At 36.2% G+C, this 12,042-nt stretch overlaps 3 protein-coding genes across 6 annotated transcripts in view; 2 read left to right on the top strand and 1 right to left on the bottom strand.

Annotated features, from left to right (window-relative positions):
- LOC135081929 (solute carrier organic anion transporter family member 74D-like) overlaps window positions 1-5,357 on the top strand; it is a 58,397-nt gene extending 53,040 nt beyond the window's left edge. For all 4 annotated transcript variants that reach the window (XM_063976857.1, XM_063976787.1, XM_063976927.1 and 1 more), the window contains exon 11: window positions 405-5,357. In XM_063976857.1, coding sequence (XP_063832927.1) covers window positions 405-544 — 140 coding nt within the window. In that variant the 3' untranslated portion in view covers window positions 545-5,357. The remainder of the gene's footprint in view (window positions 1-404) is intronic.
- Window positions 5,358-7,600: 2,243 nt separating this feature from the next.
- LOC135075064 (uncharacterized) lies at window positions 7,601-9,135 on the top strand. Its single transcript, XM_063969428.1, has 3 exons — window positions 7,601-7,709; window positions 8,286-8,492; window positions 8,979-9,135. Exons 1-2 carry the CDS (start codon window positions 7,646-7,648, stop codon window positions 8,486-8,488), a joined length of 267 nt encoding a protein of 88 aa, XP_063825498.1. The 5' UTR covers window positions 7,601-7,645; the 3' UTR covers window positions 8,489-8,492; window positions 8,979-9,135.
- A 1,281-nt stretch (window positions 9,136-10,416) lies between these two features.
- On the bottom strand, window positions 10,417-11,986 carry LOC135075052 (keratin, type I cytoskeletal 9-like). Its single transcript, XM_063969423.1, has 3 exons — window positions 11,891-11,986; window positions 11,505-11,652; window positions 10,417-10,641 (listed from the first exon to the last, which is right to left on the bottom strand). Exons 1-3 carry the CDS (start codon window positions 11,949-11,951, stop codon window positions 10,503-10,505), a joined length of 348 nt encoding a protein of 115 aa, XP_063825493.1. The 5' UTR covers window positions 11,952-11,986; the 3' UTR covers window positions 10,417-10,502.
- Between the last annotated feature and the right edge of the window lie 56 nt (window positions 11,987-12,042).

Genomic DNA, 12,042 nt, shown 5'->3' with positions numbered 1-12,042 from the left:
TTGCCAATGATGAAGATTACGTAAGGTACCTATTCAGTAAAGTTCAAAATATAATGGGATCAATTCTACCACCACCATATAAATGCTTAAGAGACTAGTATCAGGTGGACATCCAAAACGTATGTTACAGATTTTATAGGGCGCACGAAACAGCGTTCTGGGTGCACCTAAAATATCTATGCTGCATCGTCATTATCTGCAATTTGACTCTTATTGCCTTGTCTTAACAAGCCGTGTGGGGTTTCCCGCTGAGTAGAATATGTCTATCCCCTCCGTTCCAGTAGATATCGTAAGAGGCCTCCTCAACTCGTTACACCAAATCCTATATTTGCCTCTGGTTTAGAGAAGGTCGTCTAAACGACCTGATGATGGTGATGATCGTCTAACAAAAGCTTGTTTTCCAGGTCTGTCAGCAGGGTTGATGTTCCTGGCGTTCTTAATGGACCTCATGGTGTTCCGGCGCGCCGGCCGCATCGACATGAACCCAGCTGATGCGCCCGCGCCGCCCGCGCTTTTGCCCGCGCCTACTGACACGCAGCTATGACAATACGAGTCCAACTTGTAAACTACCCGCCATCTTAAACTGGCGGGGATGAGCTATGCCATGAGCTAGAAAGAACTACTCCACTTCCGTAAGAAATCAAAGCAAAACCTCAACTATGTACTTCTGAACTATGAGACAGTTGTCGCTTTTAAACGGGCTGGCAAGTATGGATGAGCTATGCCATGAGCTAGAAAGAACTACTCCACTTCCGTAAGAAATCAAAGCAAAACCTCAACTATGTACTTCTGAACTATGAGACAGTTGTCGCTTTTTAAACAGGCTGGGAAGTATGGATGAGCTATGCCACGAGCTACACCGAAACCTCAACGACTTCTGAACTAACGGTCAGTTAACACTACTTAAAACCGAAGAACTACGAATGAGCTGTGCCTCGAGCTAGAACGAGTTATGCCACATTACCACCATAATCTCACGACTTCTGAACTACAGTCAGCCATTACTACCTAAAACAGAAGAACTATCCCACGAGCTAGAAAGAGCTACAAGCTAGAATGAACTATCGGACAGCTATCACTACTTAAAACAGGAGAACTATGCCACGAGCTAGAAAGAACTACACCACTACTGTAAGTCCGAAATCTCGACGACTTCTGAACTACAGTCAGCCAACACTACTTATAACAGGAGAACTATCCCACGAGCTAGAAAGAGCTACGACACTTCTGTTAGACCTAAATCTCAATGGCTTTTAAACTATCGGTCAGTTATCACTACTTAAACGAGGAGAATTATGGATAAGCTATGCCGCGAGCTAGAATGAACTACGCCGTAAGACCAAAATCTCGACGACTTCTGAATTATCGGTCAGCATTCACTACTTAAAACAGGAGAACAATGGATAAGCTATGCCACGAGCTAGAATGAGTTATGCAACACCTATAAGACCAAAATCTCAACGACTTGAAATATTGGTCAGCTCTAGTGAGCTCAAACAGGCGGAGAAATATCGACGAGTGTGCCAAGAGCTAAAATGAACTGTCCACTAAAGTTTTAATAAGGTCGCCAGTTTTTACACCTTTTACGAATTATGCAACGGAGGTCTGCCATTTCTGTGTGACGTCTGATTAACAGAAATTGGACAGGCACATCACATCGATGGCATAGAAAGAGCTATGCAACGCCACGCTGCGCTATACTAAGAAACTGGGACAAGGTATGTCACTTAGATCAGAACAACTTATCTAATGTAATGAATGACTGATCAGCCTTATAACTTTTTAATGGAGTCACATACATCACTCTGATATAAGATCAACTTCTGAACATTTCAATTCTAGACTAGAGAGTTAACGGAACTATCGTTTAGAACCAAACTTCTATCTAGTAGAGGTCAAATGTTTTGTGTCGAAATGACTCGATATACGTTTTTGGTGTGGCCAAGTTTAATAAATCAATGAAAAACGTTTTATAGGGTTGTGCAATATGGCTCTAGATTACGAATACAATCATTATTGGTCATTTTACACAGTTAGTTTAATCGGGCCGGGCGCCAATCTACGGTAATTTTTTATACTAATTAATATTCGATTTTTGATCTACTAATGCGTAAGTTTCGCGAATTGTTTAGGTACAAATTGTAGCTCGATTAGAAGTTAAAAGTAACTAAAAAAATTAATATAATATTTATAAGGTTTTCTACATACCGTATCAATGTTTAATCATCTTATTCTTCTTCTTTATCTTATTTAAAAATTGATTAATGTTGAAACTAATTTAAAATGTAAATTTATCTCAAAACATCACACTAAAATAGTAAATACAAATCAATATGAATGTGCAGCTATATACCAGTATCAGTTTACATCTTTTCTTTTATTGATTTTATATAGGTACTCCATTTTTTATCGTTATCACGCATTTTACTAAGCTAGTTATACTTTGACGTATACATGCTCAATATTATCGTTAAACTTTTTACTAGCTAAGCTCAAGTAATGGCAAAAATATTGAATTAAGGTACCGAAATGCGAACTATTTTTTAAAGAACTCATAGCAAAAAAATATTTTAACTAAACTTGGTATTTTACGTAACATCACACATTGCTCCGTTAAAATTAACATAAATGACTGACCTTTCAACTTGGTGTAAACTATGTTAAAATTGCCATGCATCGATATAATTTTGCTGTTGTAGAATTAGTTTTTTTTACTGGTAAATATTTAATCTAATAATTCTCGCGCCAGAGCCGAGAATATCTCAGGGAAAACGGGGAAAAAATAAAACATAACATTTTTATCTATTTTATTAAAATGCTGTCAATAATAAATTATTGTTTTAGCATGGTTTACGCAAAGTTAACTTTTTTAAATATCATAAACTTAATGGCTAGTGATTAGACATTTATTTTAGAGTAGAAAGTTTTTTTTTTACAAATTATTATCAATACTGAATCATGTAAATATATTAGATGAATGAAATGTATAATCATAGCCTAATTAGATGTAAGCTTAATTTTATGAATTGTTTACTTTATAGACGAATTCTTTATAAACAAAAATATTATAAACTCCTTCGAGCTATGGTCGTGGATAAGGCCGTGTAAACCAAACATTTTCAGTTTTTAACGTTTTGATTCAATATTCCCATACAAGATTTTTACTTTCATATATCCCGCCGGAAATAAGGTAATTTTATATTAGTACAATAGGCCATAGCTCAGTAGACGAAAAAGTTAAAAGGCTGGGTCGCGTGTAAATGTTTAGTAAAATAGGTATATCGATAGCAAATCGACTAAATATAAGTTGACAATGAAATATTATTGTCGATGCAAATTACCTCGAAAAATTTTCATTTTTTGCAACTTCTCTGTGATCAGGGCATAATTTTGTGTAATAAATCATTTTACTATAAAATATTTTACATCAACTTAAGCCACATTATATTTTGCTTAATAAAGACTAGGAATTGAAACTTGCATGTGCAATACATAGATTTGAATATACGTATAAATAATTATTCCAAACCGTAGATTTAAATAGGTAATAATGTAGGTTTTTTAAAGTTTTTAATGAGATATTGCTGCCTAATTTTTATAATGGCATTGTACAATTTCAGTGTTTTTTATCATGTTGAGCTAATAAACTATGTAATGAATTTGGACCATTAGTAGTGGTTTTAATGTAGGTAGAACATTATGCAAACGTTATTAACTTTGGAGGTCAGTATCAGCAAGTTGCCATAACATTAGTTATTTGCTACCATCATAGAGACATTGTGAATTTGGGTAAAAATTGTGCTCGTTAACTTTAGAAATAAAGCTATAATACAAAACCGAATATAGGGTTTAATACATAAAAAATATAGGTGGTTAAAACGATGTGACAATGAGGAAGACTTTAATGTTACTCATAATTTGTGTTGTCTTTAGACATACAGTTCTGTTATAAAATGAAATACGTATAAAACCAGATATTCCTTCACTATCAAACTCCACTGCCAAGGAATGGTTTGTGTAAAACATACGTGAGCAACAACGAAAACAAGTAATTACTTAGATATTTAATGATATTTCACAATTCCTAGACTCTTAACAGTGCATTATTTCGTGCAATGACTTTTATAATTAAATATCTTTTATTGTTAAAATGAAATTGTATTTGTTGCCCTATTGCACTAACATAGCATAATACTTATTTACATAATATAAGCTTTGACATCAAATTCGAATAAATCAAGACAAATGAGTATAATTTGTTCTTGAAATTATTATATTATGTGGCATTATATTAATGTATATCTTATAATATTTACGAGTATATAATTATATTGACGTATGCAGTCTTTATATTGTCCTTGTCCGAGTGGTAGGTAAATTTTGTTGATTGTTACTATTATATTAACTAAGCGAATGTATTTAGGGATTAAACAGTAGTTTTTTACCCAAAAACAGAGATGGGTTTTTTGATGATTAGTTTTAAAAAATAATAGTGAACACAATTTTACTAGTCTACGTTATTAGTTGTAGTAAACCATACCTCTGTTTTTAGAATTAAAACCTACTACCATTAAACGATGGATTTTAATATATTATTTTTAATTCTGATATACACACTTGGTTGAAACTTAGAGTAAATTATTCTGAGTATTCTAGTGATTGTACTGTTTGTTTCTGGTTGTATTTTCACATAAATATACGTTACGATAATTTTATACAAGTACATAAGTTGTTTTCTTGAGCATTGTTAAATTTATTTGTATACGTTTGACATTGTTGTATCGTACGTATTATGTTTGTGAATATATACACTATTTTTAACTTTCCGAACTATCGCATAGCTATTGAAAAGCACCGCGTATGACTGAAAAGATTGTGAGGAAAGTTGAATATTTGCTTATAAAATGAACGTTTGTGTTATCCATTACTTAGTTATGTAATAATTTAATTTCGAGTACAATCAGCTAGGAAACTGCGAAATGCATCCTGTTTATTTGGTTATTTATGTATTTATCGCATGTATAAATTGTGTCTTAATGAAGATTATTGACTTTATTATACGCATGAAAACAGTTTATACCAAAACGCACAAATATGTAGAGAAATTATATAAAACAAGTAATTTAATGTAATTGTAAATTGTAATAGATTAGGTGGACTTAGATAAATAATATCTATAGATGAGGTTAACTAAAATGCTGATCTAAATGTCCGTCTGTATGGTGTTATTACAAAGTACGGAATCAGTACTATTGATAATTAACTTAGCAATTACATAAGTAAGTACAGTATAGATTGTTATAGTGACGTCGGTCACATATTTTTTAATTATTTGTAAATAAAACGATATTGATGTACTAATTGTGTTTTATTGCAAATCCCTTTACGGTCGTTTAAATGTGTTAAAAATAAGAGGGATAATTATGTTACTGGCAGGTAATTAACGACTTGCACAGTAAATTGGATACACCTGACTTACTGTCCTTAGAAATTCTAATAATAAACTAAATATCCTTGTACGTTTTACAAAACCACGCGCCACGTCAACTATAATACAATTTCAGTTGTCCAATTTGGTATTACAGAAGGAAGCTCAAAAGTAGATTCAATTTTAAACATATTGAAACTTTTGTTTGCTTAAATTGTAGTACCTTTTTACACTAATCGATCAATAGACAGAATCTTTGAACTGAAAAGATTTCATATAAAAGCAGAAAAAGAGTTACAAAACCGTGTAGGGGGTAAATGATTTCTATGTAATTGCCAGTTGTAGGTACATGTATTAAAGTCGATTTTGAGATGAATTAAGCAAAAAACGTAATAAATCAATTCTCTCTATTTTAGTTTTTCTATTATGTACTTTGAAAATTGCGCGCAAATAGAATTCAAAAATTCCCCGGTATAGTTTTTATAAGCACACTGCTACTACGTAGGTACTATTGTCGTTTTAAACCGTATCGGGAAATATATGTACAGTCATTAGGTATAGCATCGTGAGGTCTTTCCTCAAATGTAGTACAATCAGTCGCAAAAATTGCAACCTAAATCCCGAGATTTATTATTTTAATTCTTTTCAAAAATGGAGCAACAATGAAGAATGTTCACTTATTTTGTTTTTTAGCTTTCTGTATTCTCTGTTAAAAATAAAAAATACACGTGAAAGAATTATTTCGATACGTTAATTAGTTTCCAAGATATTGAATTTTAAAAGTGCGGGCGGCGGCCGGCCCGCCATTTTATGCGCGTGACGTCATATTACAACGACTGGCTCATATTTGTATGGGTGGAATCTTGCAAACTGAATTAAGACCCACTTCCAGGCAACCGATTAAGCTGGAATTTCGCATACACATGTGATTTGGATGACCATGCAATATTATGATGACATGAAGCTGATCTGATGATGGAGCTGGAAGGTGGCCATAGGAACTCTATAATAAAACGACTTAAATGCATCGAGTTTGGGCTCGTTCGTTTTGTATTGATGAGTATTTTAATTCTATATAGTAATCGGGGTCTAATGATGGAGCTGGAAGGTAATTCGCAATAAAACGACACAATCGCATCAAGTTTGGGTTTGGTTCAATTTTAATTTCTGTGATGGGTCTGGGTGTTAATATGTATAATAAGTTTGTATTTACAAAAAAAAATATTTAAGTATGTTTATATCCGTTTTCTAGTGAGCGGACGCTGTGAATGTACGTCACACGGGGTCACGTGACCGTCGGCGGGACTCAATATTTAAGCGAACTTTGAATGCCTATAAAATCATAACTACTGGGTATTTTTGAATGAAATAAAAACTAATGTATTTGTAAATGTAAAAGCTTAACTGTAACATAGGTTTCAAGTGATTTTGCATACCTAGTAACATTCTCAATTTTGCTTACGATAGCTTCTATAACATTTAGGTATATACTAGTATTATATTATCTGTGGTATAACTATGAGAGCTACGGCACGGTAATTTTTTAACGATTTCACGAAATTATTGATAGTTATGTAATTTTCTTTTCAACATCCTTTTACAAGTAACTTTAATATATTATGTCGTCTGTGTATTGATATTGCTTCCAAATAAAGCAAGACATTGTATTTTTCTGATAAGATTACCTACTGTTCCTACTACGGGTTAGGCTGCACATACCTAACCCGAGCAGAATCATCAAGATGAAAACTATTTATTATTACTGAAATCTTTCCTCAGGTCGAGTAGATTTTTTATACTAACGGGAAAATACAAATCGACTGAAAGTATTGTCGGGTTTCTCGGATATTGAATCACGTGATATAACTAAAAAACTGGCCAAGTGCGAGTCCTACTAGCGGTTAGAGGGCTCCTTACATTTTTATCGCATCACTCATGCTTCTTGGTAAGATTAAATACGATGCTCACAGTTTATAAGTCATTAATGAAAAATGTTGTATTCTGAAAAGATATTCCTTGACTTTTCATGCCATGGACTGATCTTATAAAGGTTTTGTTTTTCGAAACTTTTGTGGGGCCCTAAAAACTGGATGACTTGGAATTCGCCGCACTGGCGTAAACAATATAGGATGATTTGGCACTTCGGTTGTGCCAGGATGGTATAAAGGCATCGACTGGTGGGCACATCGTCAGTCCACTTCCACACCAGTCCGAAACATGTCTAAAGCTGTCATGTACATTTTCTTCGCTGGTTTGATCGCGTCGTGCATCGCTGCACCAGGTATGTAGAGACAGGAGTCCTTTTGTTAAATCGGCTCTGCTATCACCAACTATTAAGCTAAGTTGGTGATATATAGCTGATTACTTTAGGTACTTAGTTAAATAAGTTTTTGGTGGTTAGGTTAAAGATACGAGTGTTAACTATCACCATGGGAAGTAAGTAAATACATTAAAATTTGTTAATATTAGAGATAGAGCGCTTTAGACCTAAATCTTTGACTATGACTATTTAGCTTTACCTACTCATGGGAATGAAAATGATGACTGATGGCCGCTGGGGCAAAAAATTTCTCGAGCCGGCGCGATCATGAGCCGGAACACGTAGTGTGGGCAAGCCTCCCACTAGGTCTGACTAGGTGGACCGAGTACCTGGATGCGGGCAGCGCAGGACCGGTCCTTATGGAAATCCAAGAGGGAGGCCTTTGTCCAGCTGCGGGCAGTGGATGGGCAGTCTGTCTGTACCTACAATTTGTACAATATCTACACTCTACACACAATGAGAAATATCATATAAAGTCAAGTAAGCTTTTTGATAAATTCAAATTACCTCAATGATCCATTTGATTTTGAATGGCAGGTGACCGAGGGCGGCGGCACTATGAAGGCGGACTCGGCGGTTTCGGCGGCGGCGGCGGCGGTGGCGGTTTCGGCGGCTACGGCGGCCACGGCCAGCACGGCGGGCCCGGCTATGGAGGCCATGGCGGCGGCGGCCAGTCCTTTTCTTCCTCAAAGTCGTCGGCCAGCGCTAGCTCCCAGTCCGGCGGTGGATACCTGGGTTAACGTTGTAAGATAAATTTTATTCAGAGTTATTTTAGCTTAAATATTACCTTTTTTTACTGACAAGTCAATGGTCCACTCCACGAGTGCACAAGAAAGGCTGCAGTACGGGAGCAATGGCGACGGATTGTGAGGCTTGCCACCGGACCTGGTATGACGACCACGACCACTCTGGCAAGAGTGTAGCGACGAAGAAGAAGAACTGATAAGTGAAATAATGATTTATGTATAGGTAAATACTACGAACTACTACGAAGTACGAACCCTTAAAGTGACGTATATTTTCCAAAAAGAAACTAAGCTCTGTAGTCGCAACTTACTAAGAGTTTGCGCAGGCTTGGAGCCAAGATTTGTAACGCATCGTTTTTTTTATGCTCTCTCGAGGTAAGTAGTTTGTTAAGACGCGTAAACGTTTCCTACCTGTATTGAATAATAATACTTATTTACTTACTCGTAATAACTATAAGTATTTAATTACTTTCATTTGTTTCAGAGGTAGCACACTCCCATCTGCCGCTAGCTACAAACACAAACCACCATTATCGCTAAACAGATTCCGCATTTCCATGAAAAATATGTGATAGTAATAGTTTAAGTTATTTAAGTAAGATTTTAAGTGCAATTAGTTAATAAATATGTCCACAATCCAATATTGACTTAATTTTATTATAGGAACCAAAAAATGCAGAACTCAACACTGAAATGATGCCCTTGAATTGATCGACAATAGTTGAACGCACTTAGTAGGTTCGCAAAAAATGCTGATTGGCAAAAATTGCGCCAATAAGTACCTACATACACAATAGAATTGCTACCTAATAACATACCTTTTGAATGGACAATGACTTGCTTTGTAGAATAGATAATAAATACATAAATGAATTCGAAGGGCGAAGGAAGACTAGGGAGAGAGGTGATATAGAGCTATGAACAGCGGAGTATAATGTGTATGACAGCAGTTCAAAGCTATCTTACAATGATGATAAAATGGTACCTTCATTTCACTAGTCAAGTACCTTTTCTAAATCTAGATTTACAAAACTGATTACACCTTCAAATGAAATGAATTAACTTACCATTAGCATTTAGCAAACTAATTACATAGAAGAGTTTAACGTTGTTTGCTTGGGCTCTGACGAATTCATAATAAAAAGTGATTCGATTTTACACGAATTCGTCACACCGTTATTTGTTTAGTTCACGCACTAATAAAATTGCATAAATTAATTTACTCACTAAAACTTTAGTTGAGGTCCGAGTCAAGGCGTGAAAAATATAGCCGAAAATAAATTCGAAAGTAAAAACAATTGAGAAATGAAAATGTCGATGAGAAAAATCTGAAAAAGTTCTAAGTGGCCAGTCACGCACCACGCAGTCAAGGAGTCCAGGCGCATGCGACCTCAAAAGAGGGAGAAGAACAAAAAGGAAAAAAAAGGAAAAAGGCATTCTTTACATAGGTAAAATAAATGCACTTTTAGTTGCTGTAGTGTGGGAATACCTACATAAGTTTTCACTAGCGGCCAATGGTATAGTAGAGTGATGAGTAAATAGCTATACGAGTAGTAGAGGTCTTCTTCTTCTTTTCGTATCCGTTGTTGTTTGAAGATTTTTAATTTGTGTGTGATTATATTCAATCTGACCGGTTTCACGTGTACTTTGGCATAGAATTTAATGAAATTTTCATGCTTATTGCAATGTTTAATATTAATATCGTATACGCACCTACTTCAACAGCCCTTTACAGTCCACTGCTGGACTATGAGCCTCATCCACTAAAGTGGAGGGCGGTTTACGTACTTGTATAAACTTTAATAAAAATTAATAAATAAAAGATATAGGTAGGTTCTAGGTTAATTTAATAATGAGTGTAAATTTTACTCGTACATTACATAATCTTACATTAGGTAAATTGATCTTATAATAGTATCTATCTATGCTATGCTTTATCTAATTATACAAAAGTCTACAAACTAATTCTTAACTAGCCCCATATTAATTATCAGTTTCATCCCAACAACTATGCTTTAACGAGGTTGCTCCTCAGGTTTTGATTGAAGGCGGTGGCGGAGGCGGAGGCGGACGCGAAGGAGCGTCCTCCTCGCACGCGCTCGGAGGACGACCGCCCGTCCTTGTGGTAGGCCAGCTCGCGACTGCCGCTGTCAAGGAAAACCAATTACCTAATAAATAAAAATAAATCTTTGGACAATTTCACACAGCGCCAGCTAGCCCCAAAGTAAGCAACTTATATGCTTGTGTTATGGGTGCTAGCTTGACGGATGTACTACTTATATTTATACTTTTATTTAAATACATACATATTATACATAGTAACACCCAGACCCGTCACAGAAATTAAGATTCATTATTTCAATTTCTGCCCGGCCGGGTATGGAACCCGCGACCTCTCCGCATGCATAGTAGTCCGTTCTGAACCACCGACAATTTCTTATTAAGTATTACCTATGTGCGTAAGTGGTGAAAATTGCTTGCCACTGCAGTTCACTAGTGGTCACTGTCATTAGTTCTCCCTTGTCGTAAGTTAAGTCGTAAAAAGTTTTCTGTTAGAAGTGGTATCAAACTAGCCCGTCTTGCTTAGAAGCAACTACAGCTTTGTTTATTGAAAGGTGGATTATTTTACAGTAAAAACGGTTAAGTATTACCTAGCTATGTAACAGTGAAACTTAGAGTTTGTCTCTACATAAAATATTAAATTATTGTTCTGAAATTAGATCTATATTTTGTGATGTTGATTTTTTGAAATTCGAGAATATGTCCTACAGGGACTGATACATTTGTGTGGCAAATCGAAATACTAATGGGCTGTGCTGCAAATGTACTCTACCTTTCATAAGATAAGTGTAAAAGCAGCCTGATCACCTGCCTCTCCCGCTGTAGCCGCTGCCGTTGCAGCCACTACTGTCCTTTTGGCTGACGCTGGTATGTGCCGTAGCCGCTGTTGTTATAGCCACGTCTTATGTGAATGCCTTGAGATAGGAGCTGTTTAGATGTGCCTCATCACCTGTTCCCATAGCCTCTCCCGCTATTGCCGCTGCCATTGCAGCCACTGCTGCCCTCCTGGCTGACGCTGGCGTCGCCCTCATCGCTCCCGCGCCCGTACCCGCCTGAGCCGTAGCCGCTGTTGTTGTAGCCGCGTCTTACGCGAATGCCTTGAGATAGGGGAAATAGTATTAAATAAATAAGTCGAAGAAAATGAAATGGAACAGGTAAATTTAACTAAAATGACAATTCACACTCCTTATTTCGTCTACTGCTGGATATAGGCCTGCCCCTAAGCACCTTCTGATCTTATTCTCCAGCCAGCCTCTTTCAACCATTGTCTGCCATCTTGCATCCATCCCGCTGGAGGGTGTCATGGTCTTTCCAAGTAAAAGGTGGATAACTTACCGCGTGCAGATAATCCAATCGCCATCACAGCTAAAACCACTACCAAAACTGCTCGTGTCATGTTGCCCAAATATAATATGCCTTTATTCGCGCATCCAGCATATATATACAGGTGATAATCGGTGACCGGTCACGCTGCGTCAAGTCGTCGG

The sequence above is a fragment of the Ostrinia nubilalis genome, chromosome 1 (assembly GCF_963855985.1).
Source record: "Ostrinia nubilalis chromosome 1, ilOstNubi1.1, whole genome shotgun sequence".
In the NCBI taxonomy this organism is placed as follows: Eukaryota; Metazoa; Arthropoda; class Insecta; order Lepidoptera; family Crambidae; genus Ostrinia; species Ostrinia nubilalis.
The sequence above is the reverse complement of the archived record's forward strand: the minus strand, read 5'-3'. Positions and strand labels throughout refer to the sequence as shown.